Genomic DNA, 27353 nt, shown 5'->3' on the forward strand with positions numbered 1-27353 from the left:
CTATATATAATTTGTTAATGAAAGAACAGAGCTGAGATATATATATATATATATTGTGTGATATTTATATCCAGAAATGTGTTTTATCCTGATAATACATTATATCTTTTAATTGTTTCACAATCTTGTTTTCAACTTCTTTTGCACATACATTAATTCATAATGAAGACACATAACAAAAAATTTATGCTGGTTAAAATATATCTTTCACCTGGATTTTTATGTAGTTTTTGTTGATAGGAATATGAGGTCAGTACTCCCTTTGGCAATCAAAAATTTAAAATATATCTGCTTCTATTTTCACTTACAGAGAACTTATAACAGCTAACCTTTGAATGAGCAGTAACATATTCTTAAAATCAAGAAACATGGTAGTGTGTCATTAACAGCAGTGATAGTTTACCAGTCTTTAACCTTCTGTATCAAGGGATTTGGTAATCCAAACTACTGCTTATTTTCAATGGAAGTGCTCTATTGGACTCACGCTTCACATATCAAATTTCAAAGAAATCCATTAAGAAATATCTGAGGTATAACATCTCTAATTTTGATTGGGTTTCATTACTTTCTCCTTCTATGTATCAAAAGTACAAAAACTTTATTTGATACATAAAACACACTTTTATAGATTTTATTCAGATTTGGTGCAGTAATAGATGTATTCAATGTACAATTAGGAGTCTCATTTGGTGTAAATATAGGCCACATGTGCAACGATATTTAACAACAACTGCTCAAAATTCATGAAAAGTTTTTTACATGCCTATTCAAAAAGTTATATGAACTATTGGTCAAACATTTTTAATACAGCTTCACCTAAGACTTAAAAAAAGACTGTTTTCAATTTTCATATTAAATTGAAAACTGCAAGGTGAAAGGATGTGCAGATACATAAGTAAAGCTTAAGTCAAACAAACTATATTATCAGTTTCTATCTCAGTTTCAAAATAATCATACACCAGTTATTGATTATTCATTGTCACTTTTTCAACACCGATTTACTAAATCTTATGAAATTATTCAATTAAAGAACATTTAGCATCATATGATATTAGTTGATACATCTGCAACAAATGTATGGAGGTTAATTCCAAGAACCGGTTAATCTAAATTCCTTGGCATTACTACAAAGGAAGTTAACTATTTCAGAGAGGAAAAGTACCACCATATATTTTAAAGGATGTGGCTGGTTTTGTAAAGATCTGTTCTGAATAACAGGGTTGTCTTTCTAAAGCTAATGTGGGTTGCTATCAAGTCTAACTTTCTCGGTTTGTTTGTCATGATATCTAATCAAAAACACTTCAAGTGTGAAAAAAATGTGTGGCCACAAAAGGATTGACAGTGCGACTTCAAAGTAATTAAATCAAAATTGGCAGCTAAACTGGTGACTACACTTATAGCATTAATAAAATTTCACAGGATATATTCATGCACCAATTAGCTAGATTCATACATTGTTTTACCAACCATCATGTTCCAAGTAGAACAAAAACTGAGCCTGGCTAACTAATGAACATTTGTAGTAAAACTCTTATCACTGTCATAAGTGTTGCTACCAGTTTTGAGTTAATTCCTTTAGGACCCACAATGAATCCTTTTTTTCAGTCCTAAGGTGTTTTTGATTAGATATTATAATGGTCATTGTTGGATACACAAGACTGATCAGTTGTTATCACTCAGTTTATTTAGAGATTTAATTTTTAATGATTATTTAGCTTTCATAACAAAAGTGTTAAAAGTTTATTATTTTAAAAGCAATAGTTGTGATAAGTTTTGTTATGTAACTGTACGACTAATATGTTGTGTATGCAGTTTAACTGTTGTACAAGGTTTTTGTAACATTGTTCACGTCATCTTAATAAAATCTTCCAACTTTTCTTGTTGTGTTTAATACTGTTATTCTTGGAAGGCTGGATACATGTAGATACAGAGAGCAAGTAAGTTAGTGGACTTTAACTGTGATAATAAATAGTGTAAGAAAAACTATATTCGTACACATAGTTGATTTTTTTGAATATATTATGTAACAAGTGAATTGTGTGCTGTCTGTTTAATGTTGAAATTTTTGGCCAACAAGTCACATACACCTACAGTAAAGAATTCAGCCTTATAAAAACCTAAACTTCATTTTGTTTGTTTTTGAATTTTGCATAAATAACTTGGTTTTGACTGACAATATAGCACAACAAAGTGTTGTGTGTTATTGTAATAGTGGAAACAATCCTGCTTATGCAATAATATTTCTAAATACTTATATAAACTATTCACTGCCAAGTCAAATATTCCTCTTTAATAATTTAGTGAGCTAACTGTACACTGCCATCATTTACTTAAGTTAACATTTTTCTGGTGGAGTCAGAAACAACCTATCTTGATTGGTCCAAGTATTTCACTCACTCAGTATTTACTGTTGTTGTTTTTATCCTTCCTTTAGTTTGCTTCAATTTTTTCATACATTGATCTGTAATTTAGCTATGGATAAAATACTGATTGAAACATAGCAATTAAATATTCTTCTCTTTGGTTTGCAATACTCTTTGAAGTTTGCAAGCATCTGTTAGATTTGTGTGAAACAGTTTGACATTAACACATCTATTAGATTTGTGTGAAACAGTTTGACATTAGCATAACTGTTAGATTTGTGTGAAACAGTTTGACATTAGCATAACTGTTAGATTTGTGTGAAACAGTTTGACATTAGCATAACTGTTAGATTTGTGTGAAACAGTTTGACATTAGCATAACTGTTAGATTTGTGTGAAACAGTTTGACATTAACATAACTGTTAGATTTGTGTGAAACAGTTTGACATTAGCATAACTGTTAGATTTGTGTGAAACAGTTTGACATTAGCATAACTGTTAGATTTGTGTGAAACAGTTTGGCATTAACATAACTATTAGATCTGTGTGAAACAGTTTGACATTAACATAACTGTTAGATTTGTGTGAAACAGTTTGACATTAACATAACTGTTAGATTTGTGTGAAACAGTTTGGCATTAACATAACTGTTAGATTTGTGTGAAACAGTTTGACATTAACATAACTGTTAGATTTGTGTGAAACAGTTTGACATTAGCATAACTGTTAGATTTGTGTGAAACAGTTTGACATTAACATAACTGTTAGATTTGTGTGAAACAGTTTGACATTAACATAACTGTTAGATTTGTGTGAAACAGTTTGACATTAACATAACTACCTTTTAATTCTTCTGTATTCTTCGGATATTTGTTTAAAAGTACAAACTTACACAATAGGTTATGTTCACTGTTCCTGATGTGGAAACTAAAACCCAATTTTTAGCATAAATACTTAAGCTCAACATTGGGTTCTTTAGGAGGTGATCATTTTCATTATCATAAACAGTGAATTTGATACATATACATATAATAAAGAAGTGTCCTTCTCTAAAGGCTCCAATTTAGGTTGAGTTATAATGATTGAGTTGCACAATTTTAAACATCGTGTTTGTAAAATTAGTAATAATCCTAAGTTTTAGAGCCAATAGGATCAAGAAGTAAAAAATTTTATAATACATCCATCTTTTGTAAACAAGGTTATTACATCAAACATATGGATATTAAAACACAACAAAATAAATATCAGAGTCTACACTTCTCCCTTTGTTAGCAATGACAAGCTTAGAAAAATGTAATTAGTTGAAACTAAAATGTCAGCTGTTATTAATTTGACACTATATTTTCTGTTTTATAATAATGACTTATGAAACAGTTTTTGAAAACTCAAGTATAAGTCAAGAAGTCACTTACATTGAACTTGTATCCTTGCACAATTTTCGGTGGTGGGTTGTCCATATCATAGTGAGTTTGATTGTATTTATTCCATTCAAAACCCTGCTCAGATATACAAAAAGCACAAGAGATTTGACTATTAACATTGTACAGATGTTAAATACATAGAGTTCACAAATGTCTTCACTAAAATCACCATTTCTGATAACTATTTGATAACACAATAAAACATTAATTTGTGCTAATACAGAATAAAAAAAACAAACACACCACATATATATGATATGAAGTAAAATCAAACCAACATGTGCAACAAGAACCCCTTACCGTATGAACCCTGTTAAAATAGCGGGGTTTACGTGGTCGATATTTATCAGACCATAGGTATATTTTATCCAATGGAGACTCCACACTGAATACGGCTTCTTGTCCATCCATTCCTTTCCTAGCTTCCCTTTCAAAAGCTTTTTCTTCAATAGTCAGAACATCCTAAGTGAGATAAAAATTGTCTTGATAAAAACAACAATCAGATTACTTTTCATTTCATAGTGAATTACGAAATACTGAAAATTGACATTTTTCTTAATATGTTTTATGGTTTTTGTTGTTGTTGGTTTTTTTTTCCTTGCACAAAACTACACAAAAGGCTATCTGTGCTCTTCCCACTATGGGTATCAAAACCCAATTTCTAGCAGTATAAGTATACAGACACATCACTGTACCACTAAGTGAGGCATATCTTTATAGACCTGAAGAAACTACAGTGGAACCCCTCTAAAGCAGCCACCTTCAGGACCAAGACAAAATGGCATCATTACAGGGGTTCCACTATATATGATGAAGTTTTCACACAAACCTAGTGTTGTAGAAGACTCAATGAAAGCTTCCTATTGGTTGATCAATATTCTACATAATCTAGAATTTGTGTATAAGTAATAAGGTTGCAAAATTCAAATGGACATGGCTGTAAAGCTCATGCCTTTAATTCTGTAACTGTATTATAATCACTTAAGTTCTGATGCATAATTAACTTAACTGTTCAAAAGATATTTTCAGAAAATTTGAGTAGACACAAGCTTCTTTGCAGTAGTTAGTTTCATTAAAGTGCTTAAGTTATCAGTAAACTTCCAAAAACCTCAATAATGTGTTACAGAAAATCAAAGGTTCATATTTAGATGTAATACATTCTAAACAATTACCTCATATGAACCTGTTCCTATCAGTTGCTGCCGAGCAAAAACTAGACGAGTCATGTCTTCTTCTGGATTTGTTAGAAGTGTTCCAGGTTCTAGACTAGAGAGACTGATGTACTGAGGACTGTAACACCCAGTTCTGTAATCTTCCACACTCTGTTTTATTGGATCTACTCTAATGGTGAAGATACAGATCAATATAAAGATTATCCATGCAGTCAGTATAGTGAATGAAACTTAAACCAATTATACATTTTAACTGCATACTAACACCAATGAGTCATCCATTTCCTGTAATATATAAACTTACTGACTTGCCATAATTTATGGAATTATTTTTACACTATTAAAATTTAAAAACATATATTTAACCTTATGTGTATGGGAGAGGGTTTGTTTTGTTTTGAATTTTGCGAAAAGCTACTCGAGGGCTATCTGCACTAGTTATCCCTAATTTAGCAATGTAAGACTAGAGGGAAAGCAGCTTGTCATCACCACCCACTGCCAACTCTTGGGCTACTCTTTTATCAAGGAATAATGGGATTGACCATCACATTATAATGCCCACACAGCTGAAAGAGTGAGTGTGTTTGGTGTGACAGGGATTTGAACCCATGAACCCCAGATTACAAGTCGAGCTCCTAAACCACCTGACCATGCCAGTCCTTATTGAAGGTCAGAAAGAAGTTTGGGCTTATTAATATAGATGGTAAATTGTTTAGGCAGAGTATTCATGATGAAACTTTGTAGAATGGACAGCAACTGCCCATTGTGGAGACACAAGTGCACAGAGAACAATGTTTCGAAAGTCTTCTGCTTTTCGTTTTCAGGTCAGTGTGTGTGTGTAAGGTGTTGTTGGTCTTTTATAGTGTCCTCGTGGATTGTGAAGAATGAGTTACAATTGGTTGGATTATCAATATAGCTGTTATTTGGGGTGAAGCTGAAACCTTTACTAAGGAGACTGAGTTCTGCTTCAGAGATAACTATGTCTGAAAAATTAAGAATGTTGGAAGGGTTCATTGTTATCTGTATGTTTTATAAGGTTGTTGTTATTTTCAACAGATTTGTTAGTTTGAGAAGGCTTATGTGTATTAGAGTATGAAGTGCATTGTTTTTTAATGTTTTTTTAGACTGTTCATTCTGAGATAAAGGATTTTAATAGATTCTGCTTAACGTATGTAGTTTTTGACAAAAAGTGTGTTATTAGAAGCATTTTTTGAATTTATATTGTTGGTATGAAGCATATTTCCGTTATTATTTTTGAGAAGGAATGTATCAGTTTTCTTTGTAAATTTTAGCAGTTCTCCTTTTAATCCTAGTGAAGGATTTTACAAGTGATAACAGTGGGAAATTTCTTTATCCAGGATATTGACAAAATGTTGTAGTGATATTCACGAGTTCTAAGGAGGCATTTTGAAGGATCTTTTGCTATTTGCTGCAAAAGTTCTGCTCATGTGCTCCTGTTGTTACTGATGCTTTAAATGAGAGAGATTGAGGCATGTTTCATTTTTTTTATGGTATGCATTAGCATCTTAGCATGTTGATAATGTTTTGAGCATTTCTCAATGAGTTTCTAAGTTTTTGAAATAGTTATATTCTGATGTAATTGAGTGATTTGCCACTTGATTCACATTGAATGTTGTGGTGGTTACAAGACTGGTCAAATGGACAGAGTCCATATAGTATCTCCGAACAGCTGGTATTGGCATTAACACTTTTACTAATAAAACAGAGAATGTTTCAACTTTCTGAGGTCATCTTGAGATTAACAAATTTATTAACCTGAAGATGACCTAGAAAGGTCAAAACATTATTCTCTGCTTTATTAGTAAGCGTTAATACCCCTACCAGCCATTCTGAGATACAATTTTACTTGAAGTGGGTTTTTCATCATCAAGAGTCCCTACAGTATTAAAGTAGAGAATACAGCAGATAAAATGTAAAGTTTTAATGAAAAAAACTCCAACAAAAATTATTACTTGTTTCTGTTTTTATTTTCTTTTTCATGTTTTCATTTACTTTCCTAATACCAACTGCTAATTTCTTTGTTGTAGACACATTCTAATACTTTTGTAATTCACACTTTAACCAGAAATTTTGTTCTTTGTCAAAGTTTAAACTCTGAATGAGTTCCAAAACCACATCCTCAGCCAATCCAGAGGCAACACCTTCATCAGCAGAATTATCATTATGCTTATGAAATACAAATCTTTAGACCTAAACAGACACTGCAATGAAGATAAATACATACTTTAGTGATGATACCAAGATTGTTAAGAAAAATAATTTAAATCTACAAAATTCACCAAACAAACATTTGAGCTCTTACAGACTTTTTTGAAAACCATAGCTGTTTTTGTGATAAAAACAACGAAGAAAATTGTAATCTCACTTACAAGTCGGGTCTCCCAAAGTTTCCCCAAAGTCTTTTGTGCCTTTCTTGTATTTATTAAACCTAGTGTGTGTTAGAAACTGAGTTCCATAATCAGTGGAATGTTTTTGGAAAAACTATCAAGCTTGTGTTTTAAGATTCACCTTCAATATTCTTACCAAAAACTCATGATAATAAAAATTGCAACATCTGGCAATACTCTGTAAGACTAAACATCACTAACAATGGAAAATGTAATCTAAAAAATAACAAGCCTAGAATATCATTCTAACTTTCCTGAGAAGTGCAATTAATCCAAACAAATAATTAAGGTTGATGTGTGGTTTTCTTGTTATCTATAAATGTACTATATATTATACAGATTAATTTCAGTTATAGATGTATTTAAATATTACAAATAATTAGATTATATGTAAATATTACAGAAGGCAGTTGAAAGTTCTATTTGAACAGTCTTGTTTAAAGTTAGTGTTGTATAAACATTTAGGCTAAATATGAAATACCAATAGAGATCATGTTAAGTCTGCAACAGTTAAATTGATTGTCAATCTAATACTCTGGCAGATAATTAGCAGGAATAATTGAACTTATAAATCAGAATAAATAATAGACTATCTGAAAACCTACTCCTCTGTTTGAGTCTCAGCTGGTTCTGCTTCAGAAGTTTTTTCTTCATCTATAACTATATTTTGTGTTTCTCCACTTGATGGACATTCTTGAGGAAGGGTCTGCTGAGGTTGTTGTTGTTCTTGTGATGTGGATGGTTCACTCGGAATGTTTGCGTCTATGCACGGAAAGAGAGGCCCACTCTCTACCCCTTGCTACATCAAAATAAAAGTATTTAATTTTCACATATTCATTAAAAATACATCAATTGTGTTGTACAACTATCAGCCTATTAACATGTCTGTGGTGAATGTAATTAGCATACATGTCAGTTAAGAATAAAACTATACAAGATTATTATGTATGAAGTTTTGTAAGTTAAATCTCTACCTCCTGCTTCAGTTGGAAAAGCTTTTTTCTGAGATTATCTTGATGGCGTTCTCTTAACCTTGCTCTAGCCATAAAAGCCTTTAGTCGAGATAACAGCGTTTCCCAATATCCTTAAAAAAAAAAAAGAGAAAAAAGTTAAACTTATATGAGAAAAAAAACAAACCTGCATTCATTTTTGTAATACTATTACACTGCTCATTAAATTGTGACAAAACAGTGTTAAAATACCCTTACATATCCAGATCTTTGTCATTCATAGTTATTTCAAAACATATAATTCCTTAGTGTTCTTACAGTGATAACATTAACTTTCACTTGAAGACGTTTTTGATGGTTTGAAATTAAGCACATATCTTCACAGTGAACTAGCTATCTGTGTTCTGCCCACCATGGTTATCAAAACCCAGTTTCTAGCAGTGCGAGTATGCAGACATACCACTGTGCCACTAGGGGACACTTGAAGGAGTATGGTGATATTAGAAATACTATGATTTGCTGAGAAGATTTCGTCAACACCACAAAATTACCAATGATTAAAGAAAGTGTAACATTTCTTTTCACTAATTATAATGAAGGCATGCAGTTCAATTAAGGTAATTTAGGATATTCAAAAGTTTGAGGAAAACTTAATGTGGTTTAACACTGAATATAAAAAGGAAAACAGAAATCCATCAACTTTACAATGTAAGGCAATAAACTGAAAGTTCCAATAAATATATTGCTGTTTCCAAGATAAATGAGAAGATACATATTTGGGAGTTTTAGAGCATTAAATAAAAACAGAATAAATAAGAATTGTGTAATAAATAACATATCAAATGTACCCATGAATAACTTGTTTTTATAGCAATTTTAGAGCAATTGGTTTTTAATATTTTGTAGGTTTTCAGTGCTAAAGATATAACAATTAATATTGCATAATAAAAATTATTTACTATATGTGCCTGACAAAGACAGACCATAATCCTGTCACAATATGTAGATGTAATAGTACATAAAATCTACAATTAAAATATTAAATTGTGAAACATTAGTAATTTTGTTCATGTCTTACAACAATAAGCAATAGGAGTAATTCAATGCTAAACAATATGCCCATGAAAAAGAAAGGTCTACCTTTTGAAAGCACTCAGGATATACGGTTTACATCAATTTGTGCCAAGACTTCTTGAACCTACGTGTATTTCTGACATCATGAATGTATTTACAGTTTTACTTTGAAATATATAAATATATATTTCAGATTTATGTATAATTTTCTCATAATGAAGCCACATCTAAAATGTCGCTACTGTTCTACATCACCCAAAGTTGCACAATAGTAGCATTTCACGGTAAACAATAAATAAGCTTAAAATACTGTAAGGTATAGACTGCCAAGAAATTAAAACTGTAAACTTTTAACTCCATTAAGTTTAAGTTATCTATAAACTATAATGATAAAACATTATGGAAGAGAAAGAAAGTTTTGGATTTTTGAAGTCAAAAATAAGAGAAAAGTTACAAATAATTTAAGAGACATTTCCCGTGTCATAAAATATCTGTGAAGCACAATTTTTGTTTTGCTATAATAAAACACAAATACTAACCTATATCAACCCCTTCTTCACCACTACGAATTTTATTTTCAATTTGATTGTAAAGTGCTTGTAGTTGGTTGGGTGTTTTTCCCTTGAAAACACTGACAACATCAGAGCTGACTGCAGTGTTTATTCCTTCTCTCCTTTCCCTGATTTGATCTGAAAAATTTTGACTTTAATTCTTATAATCTAATTAAAGGATGCAATGTATTATTAACATAGGAACAATAAGTTTTTATATTCCAGCAAAATGTTAAACATTCTAAACTGCTGCAACAAAAAATGAAAATGTTTAGTTTATAAAAACCATATATTCAAGAATAAACTTCTTTAAAATAATAATGCCATGAAACAAAATTTTTACTTTTTCTTGTTCCTGGGCAGAAAGTGTTATGGTGCAATTACTTATGCCTGAAGTAAATGGAAAAAGACCTATTTTTCTCTTTAAACTTTGCTTTTATGACCTGGGTTATGAAATTTTGAAATTTACCCATTTTACAGAACATTACAGGTAGATTCATTGTTGAGTAGCTGATAGAGAATTTTCTTGAACTTTCAATAATGTTGTAGAACCCTCAAATCTGTGCTGCTCCATAACAAGAATAAGTATTCATCTCTTCCCCTGGCTCATTCGGTGCACCTCAAAGAAAACTACAATAGCGTCATGACCTTGCTAGAAGTCTTGAAGTATGATGACTATGGCTGGGAGGTTATCAGAGACTTCAAAATGGTGGCATTCCTGATGGGTCTCCATGGAGGCTTTACCAACTTTCCCTGTTATCTTTGCCTTTGGGACAGTAGTGACACCACAGCACATTACAACAGGAAGCACTGGCCATAACGGACCGATTTCTCTGTGGGGAGGCACAATGTCAAGTGTGAGCCACTAGTGAACCTTCAGAAGATATTGATCCCACCACTGCACATAAAATTGGATTTTATGAAACAATTTGTTCCAACTCTTGATAAGAAGTCTACAGCCTTAAAGTACCTTCGAGACTTTCTCCCTAAGCTGTTTGAGGCAAATGTCAAAGCTGGTGTCTTCGTTGGATCACAAATAAAGAAGATCCTGGAGTGCACAGAATTCCCCAAGAAGCTCAGTAGGAAGAAAAGAAAAGCTTTGGGCAGCTTTGTTGCAGTGGTTCAGGGCTTCTTGGGCAATTACAAGGCCAAATATTATGTGGAACTACTTGAAGCTCTGGTGAAGAACTACAGCAAAATGGGCTGCGGGATGTTCTTGAAAGTCCATATCCTTGACGTTAATCTTGATAAAGTCAAGAAGAACATGGGAGCATACTCAGAGGAGCAAGGCGAGAACTTCCACCAAGATACACTGGACTTTGCTGCTACCAAAGAGTGTATAACAAAAACATGATAGGAGACTGACTATATTTGGGGGCTGATACGTGAACATGATTTACATTACAGTCACAAATCTCGAAAACTACTCACTCCTAAACATTTTTGTACAGCTTTAGTATAAATACATGTAAATCTTGATTCATATGTTGTTTTATTCAGACCTTATGTAAATGAAAATGTGCAAATTTGCCTGTTTTTACATAGAAAATAGGTTAATCTCTAAATTTCATTATCCAGGTCACGAAAGCAAAATTTGAAAGGAATAATGGCCATTTTCTGTACTTTTACAACATAAGCAATTAAGAAATAACACATACTATCCAGGAACATAGTATTACATAGTATAATGATTAATATATTTATCTCAGCTTTCAACCTTTATCATAGACTACATACTGAAATATATAGATACGACTTATTTCAAACCCTAACAATAGTAACTTCAGTGTGTAACTTCCACAAACACTTTATTATTGGATTCAGTGACAAAATGAGTGCTAAATATGACACTAAATATATCTTTAGACTTTTAATACAAACTGAAGTCCTACACAAAGCTACTAACAAAATTCACAGCTATCAACAGTCTTTGAAAGAAAAATTCTGTTGCAAAATATTCTGGCCACCTGATATTACAAATATGGTAAAAGTTTGATAAAGTAATTGTGGAAAGATAAAATACTGAGAAACTAATTATAATGCAGAATAACATCAGTCTGTAACAAAGATATTAAAATAACATACACTGAGGAACAGTTTTAATATAAAATAACAAAGTTGACATCAAAAGTACAATTATTTATATTTTAGTTGTATTTTAACTACTACAGTGTTCACTGAGGAAATCTTAAATCTATAACGAGGGCTGTTAAAAAATACAGCGGACTGTTTGAATTGCGCGGCTCCAGTTGGTTCCAGGGGAATCCGCTTGGTGTCGCTAGGTTAGCACAGATCAGCTGATTACGACGCCATTTCCGATTGCAGATATCTTCATTTGTGTATTAGCTACGCAGTTTTAAGTGAAGTGCGATTTTCTCGTTTGGCGAATTTCAGAATGAATGACCTCAAGGAGCAACGACTTGCTGTGAAATTTTGTGTTAAACTTGGAAAATCTGCGACTGAAACTTTTGCTATGCTTAACACAGCTTACAGTGATGTTGCTATGAAGCGTACGGCATGTTTCAAGTGGCATGAACGTTTTAAGGATGGTCGACAGTCCATTGAAGATGATGAGCGTCCTGGACGTCCTTCCACGTCAACTGACGACCCACACGTCGACAAAATCAACACCCTGGTGCGGGCAAATCGACGTCTGACTGTCAGGGAGCTTGCTGAAGAGTGTGGGATATCAGTTGGACCTTGTTATGAGATTTTGACCAAAAAATTGAAGATGCACCACGTTGCTGCGAAATTCAGCCCTCAAAACTCGTGAGTTTTTGGCCAAACACTCGATCACTGTTCTTCCCCACCCCCCTACTCACCTGACCTTGCTCCTTGCGATTTTTTCTTGTTCCCCAAACTCAAAAGACCCTTGAAAGGAAGAAGATTTGAGACAATTCCCGAGATTAAGGCAAATGCGATGAAAGAGCTGGAGGACATTACAAAAGAAGCGTACCAGGACTGTTTCAACAAGTGGAAACACCGTTGGGATAAGTGTGTGCGTTGGGGAGGAGAGTAACTTGAAGGGGTCCCCGACCTGTAACTTCTAAATAAAGTTTTTTTATGACATCAGTCCGTGTATTTTTTGAACAGACCTCGTACAACCCACACAAACTGTAGGTTGAAGAGATGCATGGATGTCTTTGTCTGAATATGACTACACCACAGAAGATAAACAAGTATCTTCATTCAAAATAATATAGTTTGCATAATGTATATACTGTGATAAACTATAATTATGCATGTACTATAAAAACATTAAAAGAGATAAATTTTCACATGTATTGTTGCTCTGAAGAAAAGTGGTCAACATTCATGATAACAATTTTTTCATTTTATACAGTAGGCCAATAAGTATCTTAATGCTATCTTATAATTTAAGGAAATTTTTAAAAGAACAAAACTCTCTATGATAAAAAAGTATCATACCAGTCTGGTACATCATAAAATATAATGGTTTTCACATCAGATAGTTTGTAAATAAGAGAAACATTATCACGACTACTACATACTGGTATCTTAAATATTATGTAATGGCTACTTAAAGTTAATTTGCCAATAATGGTGCTAAATCTAGCAAAACCAATAACAAATTTGCTTATAAAACCTTTAATATTATTAAATTTACAGCATTCACAACAAATTGTCACACACACATTTATGCTTCAATGACCTCATCACTTTCAATCTCAATCATTCCCATTACCCATTTCCAGAAGGGTCACAGGTTAGAGGTCATGACAATACACTTATTGACTTGCACTCAAACTTTTATTGAACTACTATTTTATGAATTTACGACATTAAGTTGGGTAACAAACTGAAGATTAACATTCAAAATTTCTTATTATACAATATTCAATTTTTTTAATTTTAAAAAGAAATGTTAAAAAAACACACCTAAACATTCAAGATGACAAAACCCACTTAAGTAACAAAATATTCTCAAGATAGCTGGTATGGGTATTAACACTGTAAAAGTAACTACAGAACAATGTTTCAACCTTCTTCAGAATAACAAAGAGAGTTTGCAACTGACCACTGCTGGGCACGTCTTAAGGATACGAGTGTAAATGGATACAGGACTGTAGGGGTGTTGCAGTTAGATATTAGGTTAATAATTAGTATAGGTATAAAGGTGTTCTTTAATATTGGTTCAATTTGGGTACAAGTTGTTGTACAAGTAGGGCTTCTTTTATCTTGCATTTGTTAATATTTGTTTCCTGACTTAGTATCTGGATGTTTTCTAAGATTATGTTGTGCTTATTTGATTTGCAGTGTTTAAAAATGTGATTTTTTATTTTGTATTCTTTGAATCTGGTTTCCATTTTTCTGCTTGTTTCTCCAATATAAAAGTTGTGGCAGTTGTTACATTGCATCTTATAAATAATGTTGGTGTTGTGCTTGTCAGTGTAGTTTTTACAAAGTATGGACTTCAGTTCTGTACCTTGTTTTTGAATAAATGTGATGTTTACTGGAATGTTGTGTTTTGTTAGAAGTTTTACCCAAATGTTGGTTGTTTTTTGTTTTTTTCTGATATCAGGAATATACGGGATGCAACAGTATAAAATTTTATTGCTTGTTGTATTTTGCAATTTATTATTGTTTGTTTGTTGTTTACTGTGTTGTTGGTCTAGGTCTGTGCGTATAGTTTTCCATAATTTTATTATTAATTTTATTGGGTGAGCATAGTTTTGTGGCTGTGTTTATTGTTTTTTTAACATGCTCAGTTTTGTTTAATTTCATGTGCTGAGTTCCAAGGAACATATAGTCCTTTATGGGTGATTTTTCGGTGGAATTCTGTTTTGAATTGTTTGTCGGTTCTTGTGATATTGAGGTTGAAAACTGCTATTTGGATAGCTTTCTCATGTTCACAGGTGAACGTAATGTTGGGATGTATGGAGTTAACGTGGTTGAAAAAAACTAAGTGTGTGTTCTGTAGATGTGAATCGAGCAACTGTATCTTCTACATATCTGTACCAGTATAGTAGTAGGTGTAAGGCTGAAGTATGGGTAATCCTGTGTCACCAGTTCTAGCCAACATTTTCACAGCACAGATTGAATCTCAAGCGACTAATTTTGTTTTTAAAAACTATTTTTAATCTTAAAATGAAAATTACTTTGCATATTGGACAGGCAAAACGAGAAAAAGAAAACAGTTTAACAAACCTTCAGGCTTAATACAAAAATCTCATATTTTGTGTATAAAAGCATAGTAATGTTTACTGATAAACTGTCAAATTTCATGTCAATTTAAAAGTTATAGTGTGAAAACTATAATAAGCACAAAATGGTTATAAGGTTAATCCCAGGGACTGAACCCATGCCGAGAGAGTTAATGTGACATTCACGACACATGCGATAAGACAGATAACTTGTTATTAATCCACATCTGGCTGTTAGTAAGGTTGATCTATGCCACATTCACAGCAAATCACTCGCAGAATCTCCTCTGGCACTTTTAGTCTTTCTGTTGAGATTCTCATTTGTACAAGTACCTGGGGGAATTTACCATGTAGCTGACTATATTTAGTTAGATCAAGGCCAGGGAAGTCTTGTTTAAGAGATGCCTTCCATATGGAGGTCTGAAAATAAGCACTTTCTACATGTTCTGCAAAATACCTCTATGTTAGTTGCAGATATTGTAACCTTGGATTAGAAGTGACATTCTTCTTAAATGTTTTCATTGGTCACACTTCACAACATACATCAGATATATATATATATTGGCTGTTGACCTGACAGTCTTAACTGTTGCTTCTTTCAAAATGACTTGCATGTTGGCATGCAGGTCATGTAGATTTCACAGCATTTCCCTTCAGATGTATCTTGACTACTGTAACTTTGCCTATACTCTACTTATAGGTAGTTGTGTCACATCCAAAGACCATAAGAGCTGCCAAAAGCAGTGCAGCATTCTGGGATTGTTTCTTTACAGTCACCCCAATGTGTACATTTATACATCATGCACTTTTTCCCTCTATTGTTAGAATGCACGTGGGATTGTTTCTTATACAGAAGTGAATGAGAAGAAAAAACACATCACCATCATAAGACATCACTAGTAACATTCACCATTTGTTGCACAATAACATCAGCCTCTCTGTAACACACATGCATTACTAACTTTAATTTGATGGTGTACCAGACTGATATGATGTTGCTTATAATACAGAAACTTTTGTTATACTGATAGTTTCTTTAGATTATAAGAAAGCATTAGGTATTTATTTACCTATAGTATAGTATAAAAAATTACTGCTTTGAATGTTGACCAGTTTTGTCCAGAGCAACAAAGTATGAAAACATTTATCCATTTTATTTTTGTTAATAACACAAATAGTTTATTATTGCATTATGCATATTATACTAGTTTGAGTGAACATGTATATTTGTATTTTGTGACATAGTTAATACATACAAACATCCATGCAACTCTTTATACTACAGTTAATGTGAATATACACATTCAAGATGACTCAGTTGTCAATTCAATAGTTACAATATCAGTTTTTAATTACATTATAAACTATGTTGCACTTTTTAATGTAAAATTCAAGTTCATAAGCCCTATAAAGCTAAGTTTAAATATAAAATTTATTACTCTATCACTTATAAAAGCTGATACACTACCATTTTCCAAAGTGCCAGCTGTTTTGGACAGCATTTTAAATATCTCAAAATCAACAATGATTCTGAGGTTGCACCCTCCATATTAACACTCAGCACACTAAAATTATGTAAAAATCATAAAGAAACATTACCCATATATCAAACCAATGTTCAGAATAAAATTATGGTTTAACAACTAGACAACACGTGCCAATTTATTTAGAGTCACTACCATTATGTTCACACATAAAATTTCCAAATCTCCTATTTTGTGGTTCAACTCACCCACATATCATTTCTTTCCAGTCTTTAGCATTATATTCAAATTTTAAATCTTTCAGATCCCACAAGATCATTAATTCATATATTAAAAATACTCACAATATAACACCAGCATCAGAATTAGCATTAAAGCAATTATACAAATATCTACAAGTCCATTACATCACATACCTTGTCTTGAAGAAGTTATGCGTCGTAAGTTATGTAACTCCTCTTCCACAATAATTTGTAGATCTCGCCAGTAGTCGAGATTTTTTCCATTTTCTAATTCCATGTAAACTTTTATGTCTTCCTGGAGATCCTCTAAGTCTCCTAGTTTTAATCCCTAGAACAATGAAGTTCTATAATTTAATGGGTGTGGAAGAAGTATACAACACTGAGTAAAATCTCAAAGCTTCCTATCTTACACTAACAAATAAGAAACTGACTTGTTCACAGATTTTATCTGTAAGTATGCAGGGTAACCACATTCTTTCAAGTCACCCGTCCACATTAAAATTCAGAATTTTCCTAACCTTTCTCATCCCCACAAGATACACTAATCTTTCAACTTCTTCTTGTGATTCTACCAAATTACATCACCTCACTTTATAATCTGGTCATTTAGGACAGTGAATACATCAGAACATACATGCTTCAGAATACTATAAACAAAGATCTTCAAACCAGGACATTGTAACTTGATGACACGACATATAAACATTATTTTTATCAACAAAAGAATGTTCCACCTGATGTATTAACTAAATCAGACAATTATTACCAGCAAATAATAGCACTGAGTGACTGTCAAAGATTATTTTTAAGAATATGCCAATAATTGGTATAACCAATCAATGTCATGTCAATACACGTTCTGAGATTATTAAAAAAAAGTCCTCCAATTTCCCCTGATTATTGACCTTTTAAAAAGTCTCTGACCTTTCTAGGTTTGTAGCTACCCTGGTTTGCTAAAGTAAGACACAAATATTGATACACAAATTAGTTTTGGAAAACAGAAACTATTCACGGCAGTGAAAATCAGTGTCATTTGGCATTTATAATGTCCAATTAAAACAAAATTTTCATAATGCTACTAATTCAAATCTGACTTACTTGTTATACTAAATGTTGCTAAAAACACTGTAAAATTGCTTCTATTATTTGGTACCTGTGATGTAATAACCATCATGTTCTTCGATTATTCAAAGCATTATAAATACATTAAGTACATACTTTTTGTTAAGAACCAAAATTAGATATTTAAATTACCTTATAAACCTTCAATAAACCACTGCTTCATAATATACAAGAAAAGCACACACTTCAATGCATTCTGCATTATTATTTTTAACCTATTATTCTCAATACAAAGGAATTAACATACGTTTAAATACACGTACGGTTCATGCATTTCAACAGTAAAATCATCCTCTTCAGCACTTATATATCTGGCTAGAAGATCAATTGGTTTTGCTATAAAAGAGATGAGTATTTTAAACAAACAAAACAATTATTAAAATGTAAAGATTTCCTGCAATGAATAGATTACATTTGTGTGTTTACTTTTTAAACTATCAGAAGAATAAACATCTGTACAATTATAAAACAAACTTGCATAGATTTTACAAAGCAAACATATAAGATATCCTTCTCAACAAGCACTAAAACTGTTTTTTTCTGATAAAGTTTTTTTTTCTAAACTGTTACTATATGTTTACATGCAAAAGTTCTGAAAATAAATTACTACATTAGGTATGCATGATAAGGCAGCATGAGTGGTTGAAATGTCCACAATGGTTAACAGACGAACGACAATGCCTACAAATAGTGCTGAGATATAATTTTGAAACAGATGAAACAATATTAACTTAGAGGTTGATCTCAAATCTCAATATATTGTTATTTTAGAGAAAGTGGCATTTCTTTTGTCAACATTTCCACATAACACCAATGAGGACAGTAAGCTTCATTATAGAAATGTGTGTTTAGAATTAAGCATAAAACTACACAATGAGCTATCTGTGGTCTGTCCACCATGGGTATCTAAACCTGGATTTTCAAGGTATAAGTCTAAAGACATACCACTGTGCCATTGGGGGTCATTTATAGAAATAAAAAGAATTTGAAAACTGTGTGAAGATTGCTGTGTGTGTGTTTGTGTAAGATTCTTAAAAATATCAAAAACATCAACCGTGACCTTACATCAAGAGTACATATGAACTACAGTATACTCTATTCCTTTATCTAGTTTAAATGTTTTAATACTTTAACAGCTTTGTTCTTGTGCACTACATTTAAGTTTTTTACCCTGCAAATTTTAGTATTACACATTGTTCAATTTCTTAACCCATATTAATACTTTGCACTCTCAAATTATGTAAAAATTACAAAGAAGCATTATCCATACATCAAAACAATGTTGAGAACAAAATTATGGTTTAGCAACTGGACCACACATCTCTTAATTTATTTATAGTTAATATCATTACATACACATTGGTTTAAAGCTGTAGATTATTATTCAAATTTTAGTATTAAACACTGTTAATTTCTTAATTTAAAAGTAAATATTAAAAAAGAAACCTTATATATCAATTTTTGTGTGTCATATAGTATGTTGAACACAGTATTGGTTCAAATTAACATTTGTGATGTCCAAATGCAAAGTCTATATTTTCTTACAAATCAGAAACTCAAATTACCAATATTGACAAGATAGAATATAACATAAGTACCTCCTATCTTTACTACTTTCTGAGATATTGCTAGAATAAAACACAGTGGCCCCACCCACCTCTTTGAATTTTTGGAAAAATGTGCTAATTATAAATTTACTTCTTTCTACAGTATGTGAATAATCAATCGATAGCTCAAAATGTCCCCCTAGTGGTTTTTGTAGCACAACTGAATTATTTGGGCACCAAACTCATTCTCTTAGAGCTGAGATTCCAAAAGGTAAGGCTAAGCTTTAGTGACTTTGAAATTTCATGTTTGTTAAAGAGACAAGTACAGCATAACAAGTTTGGTTAATTATAGTGGAATTCTGAGGTATTAATACAGAAATTTATGACTTTTGGTTACTTCAAAATTTGTATATAAAACTTAAAAAAAAAAATTATATCATTTCACATCCTTCACAGGCAAATTTTGATAAGACTTAGCAACCTACAGCATCCAGCAAATGTGTACAAAGTTCATAACTAAAAATATAATTCTTTACTACTCTTCTTTATTTACTGTTCTATGTTTTAATAAGAATAAGATAATAATTTATTTGTAAAGAGTAATAATATATATACATATATAATGTATTATAACTGAAGTGACTGTATTTTACAAAATACTAGTCCACTAAAACATAGCCAAGTCACTTTGTAAAGGTCAGATTTATATTCTTGGATATGGTGGTATGAATTAATGTGTACTGTGTCATTATAACTTCTGTCATGTTAACCAGGCATGGCTGAAAGGTAAATATAATAAAAATAATAAGCATATATATATATATAAATGTACAATGTTACAAGATTTAAGCTGTTTAGACCAAACATTTGTGTTTTCATATTATAATTTGTAGCCACCCTAGAATCATAATAAAAAAAAGCATAACTTATATTCATTCCCTAATTGTTCATGGTGGTTACAAGATTGATCAAATCTACCAAACACTTACAGAGATTTGAAAATAATAGAAAAAATATAAAGTTTTCTCTTTAAAAAAGTTTAATAATTATCTGAAAGTTATAAAGATTTTTCACATGAAAATATTTTGATGCATAAAAATATTTTTGATCTTAAAACCAAAATTACTTTGTATGTTGGATAGTCAATACATGAGAGGGAAAAAGGGATGATAAAAACTATTAACAATATTTTAAAACTCTCATGTTTATCCTGCTTGTAAAGTTTGCTCATAAGCTGCAACATTTTGTGAACATGTCCTTATTAATTTAAAACTTCTAGTAAGTTTTAAATTTATATGAAAAGTTTTAAAGATCACACTAGAGAAATCTGAAATTTTTCAGTTGAAGTACTTCTACTAATCTTAATGTGGAAATCACTTTGAACTCGAACTAGTAAAACAAACTATATTTATGTACATATAGTCCTAGAAAAAACTACAAAAAGTACTTCATTATAAAATCCAACTTTTTGTGTACAAAAGACTTGTATTTACTACAAGTCTGTAAAATTTTGTGAAGGTACACATACTGTATTAAAAGTGATGGTATGGAAACTATAAAAAGTACAAATGGTTACAAGGTCAGTAAATTTGGACAAGCCTGTGGTGAGAGAGAACTTAAAGTGCAGCACAAACCTAAGATGACACTTATTTTCAAGAACTTGACACATGAATATGAGTATTAGAAATGTTGTTTTTAATAATTATAATAAAAATATGTTTAATTCACATTTTATCATATAATAATATTTCATTTAACTCAAAGCTTCTGATATCTTTTCAAACAGTTCAAAAAGGCCCAGCATGGCTAGGTGGGTTAAGGCGTTCGACTCGTAATCTGAGGGTTGCAGGTTCGAATCCCCATCATATCAAAAATGCTCGCCATTTCAGCCATGGGGGCATTATAATGTGATGATCAATCCCAATATTTGTTGTTAAAAGAGTAGCCCAAGAGTGGTGATAACTATCTGCCTTTCCTCTAATCTTACAATGCTAAATTAGGAATGGCTAGTGCAGATAGCCCTTGTGTAGCTTTGTGGTAAATTCAAAAACAAAGAAACAAACAGTTCAAAATCTTTTACTTCAATACAAACCTGTTACATGGTTATAAGCCGACAAAATGTTTCTTTTTTTTATAAATATTCCAAAACTTTATTTAACCCCTTTTGCTATGAGCAGGGGTCAGAGGATATGTGATCATGTTTGTATAATTATATTCAGAAGTTTACTGAACTATATTTTATGAATATGTGTCAGTAACTTTGCAATTCAAAATTTATTATTATACATCAGTGAATTTCTTAATTAACAAGGAAATATTGTAACAAAATTTCTTAATATCAATTTTTGTATGTCACATGGTATGCTGAATGCTGCTTTGGTTCAAATTAGACATTTCTTATGTCCAATTACAAAATCTATAGTTTGTTATTAATTGGAAACTCGAATTACTGATATTTGAGCTTATCAATATCAGTAATTTTCAGAAATATTTTTTATATTTAGGGAACTGACCTAAATCTTCCATTTTTGGAAATACTAACCAACATACACCTACTTCACTTTATGATGTTTTTATAACCAATCACATGCTCAAAATGTTCCTAATTGGTTTTCTCAGCCTTTACAAAGTGTTTATATAGGAACAGCTTCCTTTTCATGGTAGAATCAAAGCAGATAAGTAAGTAATAATGAAGCAGAAATATCATATTCTTCATGATTCAAGTACAGCTTAGTCACTAAGCCTGATTAATTATAGTAGAATTCTGTAGTGTTGATACAGTAATTTGATTTTTTATTATATAATACATATACAAAAATGGAAGCAATAATTTTGTTTTACATCCTCCATGTCCAAAATTTGACCAGGCTTAGCAAAATATAGCAATCAAGTACAAACTTCATAACTGGAAGAGATCATCAGAACTAAAATTTAAGAATTTATTTATATATAATAACAATAAACAAACATTTATTTATTAACATTACACAGCAATGTTAAGACACTGTAAAGGCCAGAGTTATATTCTTTGACACAATAATATGAGTGCAACTGTGCTACTTCACTGAAACTTCTGTAACACAGTTGAAAGGCCAATGAGATAAAAATAATAAATACATATACATGTAAGTGCATAATGTTATGAGATTTAAGCTATTTAAAATAAATGTGTGTTTTGTTTTATAATCTTCTAGTCATTCTAAAATGAGAAAAGCATAATTTATATCTATTTCTTTATTTGTATAGTGGTCACAAGGTGGGTCAATTTGACCAAACCAATAAAAATATATAATAGACAAAACAGCAAATATAATTTTGTTTTCTAAAAACAAAGTTTAATAATTATCTGGAGAATATAGAAACTTTACATGTGAAATATGACAATTTTCTGCTACATAAAAGTTACACTGCAAGTTCCATATTCAAGATTTTTTAAAAAATGCATAAGCAATTCATGAATTAAAACCTACATTTTGTGTTAAAAAAGCCTTGTAATGATTACTGATAATGTGCAAAATTAACAAAAAGATAAAATTAAATTCTCAAAGGTTACAGTATAACTGATTTATAGTTACTTTGTGGGTACAGGCTGGGTGGAATCCACCCACCCATAGTAAAGTTTTTGAGTAATGCTTCACAAAAATAAAGTCTACTACATTTCTTTCTTTCATAACAATGTAAAACTTTTCTAAAATGATATTATATTAAATGTTATGAAAATCTAAAGGAAAATTAATGTAACAAGAAAGTAAAAGGTACATTTAGAAATTTTTTGTTAACTGAAAATAAAAAGGTTTAAAGCATCATTCAAATATATTAGATGTTTAGTTTCTTAGTTGAAGTTCTTGATTTTCAGTGGCATTTCTTGCAAAATTTTACTTTAAATATTAATTTCTCACTTGAGTTTAATTAATGAAGTAATGGTTAATACTTTGCACAAAACTGCGAAACACAAATACATTCAACAGACAACATTTACAAACATTTTATAAAGAAATTTTCTTACCTCTTCCATCCTGAATTCTAATCTTTGAACGTAGTTTAGCTTGCTGTAAATGGAACTATTTGAAAGATATTGAAAAATAAATGTTAATTGCAACCATCAGTGTAATTCTAAAAGTATTTCTATTCATAACTTGACCAAAAAGGTTCCATTGTATACTTTTATCTTGTATCTATACACAATTTACACAGATTTCAAAGGAAAATATAATTTTGGTCTGAAAAGATCATAATCTGAAAGTAACTTTTAATTAAAAAAAAAAAAGACCTGACCATTGTAAAATTTTAAATAAAATAATATTTTATTGCAAATTTAAGAAATGAAATACCACTGCAAAAACACTGGTGTTCAGTAATGGATACTACCTATTAAAAAAACAGCAAGATACAAATAAAATGTTTAAGCAATATAAAAAAAATCACTGAAATTCTTTATATAACCTGTTTTTGTTTATTTAAAAACCTAACTAACTCACATTAGCATTGTCTTCCATGAGATTGATACACTTCATGAATTAGTGATTTTATTAGAACTAAATTGCCTTATGAAATTTTTCATTGATGATTTTGTAATAAGATCATAAAAGTTCTTGAGTTTCACTACTATGGGTCAAGTTAGTTTTACAACAAATAAAAGCTAAAGTGAAATAAAATCAAGTGAAATTAACTTCTGATGCAGGAACTGATGTAAAACAGAAACTGAATTATTAAATAATCATTTTCAAGTAATGTGTTATATGATCATACTGATTCATTCCATCAACAGTTAAACATTATACAACAAAGTGCTTGGTATTAAATAAGGTGAGAGAATCTTCTCTTTTGGGATATACTATATTTTGCTTGGAAAGCATAACCAATATTTTTACAAATTGCACAAATATACTATTGGGAAGGTTCTGACATAGTTAACCCTTTTTAACTTCCCACTTGGTTTATAAACAAACTGAACATTCAAAACCTATTTGCCAGGATATAATAATATTCCCTGCACACAGTTCACAGATCTATTTTCAACTTATCTCAGACAAATCAGTGATCTCAGAGTGGGTGTTTCAATGGCATCATCTTTGAAATATTCCACGTATTGTTTCTGAGTACTTTGTTTCTTATTATTTATGTTTGTATTGGAAGTAAGTCATGTTAATAAGTAAGTTTCAATTGTTATTACTGTGTTAAGAAGCTATAATTATCAAACTGCTAGCACAATACCTGTAGTGTTTCAATGTTTGTATATCTTTAATAAAAGATTGGAAATGTAAGAATTAGTCATTCTTCTGAGGCTAGTTATTGTGAATGGTTTGATAACACAAAGTGCACTGAGCTCTTAATGTGTGAAATGTTTTACAATTTGATGGCAATGTTGCCTCTAACTGAGAGGTGGCATGGATAATCTGCAGTGAGGTATTAGACAGAGAGAGAGTAGCCATGGTTAGTTGTTTGAGGTTGATCACAGATGTATGGGATGATACTGTAATGTGCTATTATTTGCTTGGCTGTTACTGTTCAAAACTTGTTTTACTATTTTTTGAGGAGTTCATTAATCATTTTCTTTGTTGTCTACTGGGTTAAACTTAACTTTAGTGGTCACCTTCAACTAGGTGAAAGTTACAAACATATAGCCATGTTTTATTGATGTAAAAAAGTCACTGAAAAGATACAAATGAACTCATACTATGGCATCATGCACAGAAACCACTGTTTCAGTACTTTTTTGAAATTTTGTTGACAATAACTAAAAATATTTTCTTTTTTGTTTGTTTTTTTCTGCCTGAGAATGAAACAATGGAACATTAAGTACTCTCTCTGCAAGGCAAATGGCAAATTAATACTGTGTATACTTCTGATTTGTTCTCTGTTACACCAGAAGCATGCTGGTTTTATTATTATGTTCACCCTTGTAGCACACATCTACAGCAAAGTTTTTGAGCTGATTAGTTTTGTGATAGTAACAGCAGATGAAATATTGATAAACATCTTTAAAAGAGACTATAGTTCTTCAGTCAAGCTATTTTTTTAAATATTGTTTTTAATTTTAGCTTCTGTTTCATTAACTTATTGTTTTAAATATTTGCCATTTTCTTGTTAGTTTTCATTAAAAGATTAAAATGAGTAGAGGTACATTATTTTATAGTTAATTTTAGACTGTTCTTGAAGTGATTCAGTACAATCTGACATTTGTTGTTAGGACTCATGTACTGATATATAAGCAACATGAAGTCAGAACAACATTCCTGAAGTTATGTATATGTCTATACCAAACTACCTAAATATAAAAGGGAGAGCTTGTAATACCACTCTGTGTACAAAGCACATTGTATCAAAGAAGACCATAATATTAAATAAACGAATGCTAAACTAATAGATATGAACCACACATAAGGAAAGAAAGATAAAAGAAGCGTTTTAAATCCACCTAACTGATAACACAACCTAGATACTGTTTTTGCAAGTATTCAGATAGTTAAACTGCTAATGAGGGAAACACCAAACTGGTGGATAGCACACCAGCGTTTTCTTCAAGATGACACAGTTTAATAAAAGTTAATAAAAATGATCTTTACATATCAGGTAAATATAAAATAATATACTGTTATTTAAACCAATGTTTTGTCTTTGTGGCTTCTTCAGAGTTTATAGGGATAATTCCATTATATGCTACAAACTTTGAAAGCTGACTTAATATTGAATCCTGGCTTCTGCCATTATATATGTTTTTTCTCAGAATTTCCAAGAAGACAATAGTAGATTGGTTGTCAAAATGTTGGGTATAAACTAATTAGTAATAAATATTTTGAAAACTAAAAGAAAATAGCTGGTTAACAGTTAGACTTTGTGACCATATCAGATGATAACCATGGCAATATAGATATCTAGTGGTCAAAACCATGCCACAAGCACTTGAAGAAAAACCCCTTTAATACAGGAAAGTCTCTTATTGAATTGTTGATCCTAGTATTACTTTATTACCAATATTGATTAAATTAAGTATAAACAACTGAAAACTCAGAGTATCCTCTACATGGTTTTCTCAACCTTTGTGAAGTATTTACTTGTTTTTTTTTTAATGGTAGAATTCAAAATGTAAGGTAAGACATGATGCAGCTCAAAAAATATTCTCTTTAGCCCCAAATACAGATTTGTTATTAAACCTAGCAAATTATTGTGAAATTCTGTAGTACTAGTATAGTAATTTATGATTTTTTTGTTATTTCAAAATGTATTCATCTAAGACCTGTATAGTCAATACAATATAGCACTCAACAATTAATTTCAGCCATTCTGGCTCAGTCCTACATATTTCCTTCTATTTTATGTTTGTAAAATGTCTACTATTATGGGCATTTGTATTGTCGTGAGCATGGCTTGCGATTCTCTTTTTCCCAGTCCCAAGTGGTCTCTTTGAACTTAGTATTAGAGCCACCCAAGCAGGTTCTCACCTCCTGCTATCCAGTTGGGACCTGTCAGTTAAAGTGAGATCAGTACTGTACATCAACTGATGGTAGCGAAGTCTTGTACTTGTTACAGACCAGATGATCATCATGCTTCCTATTGATGGCACACTAATCCTACATGATGCTTGACACCTCATAATGCACTAATGATTACACAATTACTTAAACAAACAGTGTTTTCACTCTCCCTTAAACTTTGTCATTTGTAACACTTTTAGTTCAGTGTTTTTTGGTCTTTTTGTAAACAAATTATTTGCTTTTTCACACATTCAAGTTTTGTCATCTTTCTCTCCAATTTGCAATGAACAGAGGATTGTCACCTCTATCTCCATTTTGCAATAAACACAGTTCTGCTTTCTCAGCCACACTGTGCACATATTTCAATTTACCACTGCTA

At 31.2% G+C, this 27353-nt stretch overlaps 1 protein-coding gene across 1 annotated transcript in view; it reads right to left on the reverse strand.

The window, feature by feature from the left end:
* The window catches only part of cactin (cactin, spliceosome C complex subunit), a 64640-nt gene that overhangs the window by 7810 nt on the left and 29477 nt on the right, over window positions 1–27353 (reverse strand). The window contains 9 exon segments of the mRNA XM_076481084.1: window positions 3776–3859; window positions 4085–4246; window positions 4957–5125; window positions 7970–8163; window positions 8339–8448; window positions 9928–10077; window positions 17005–17158; window positions 18200–18288; window positions 23506–23560. Coding sequence (XP_076337199.1) covers window positions 3776–3859; window positions 4085–4246; window positions 4957–5125; window positions 7970–8163; window positions 8339–8448; window positions 9928–10077; window positions 17005–17158; window positions 18200–18288; window positions 23506–23560 — 1167 coding nt within the window.

The sequence above is a fragment of the Tachypleus tridentatus genome, chromosome 2 (genome assembly GCF_004210375.1).
Source record: "Tachypleus tridentatus isolate NWPU-2018 chromosome 2, ASM421037v1, whole genome shotgun sequence".
Taxonomy (NCBI): domain Eukaryota; kingdom Metazoa; phylum Arthropoda; class Merostomata; order Xiphosura; family Limulidae; genus Tachypleus; species Tachypleus tridentatus.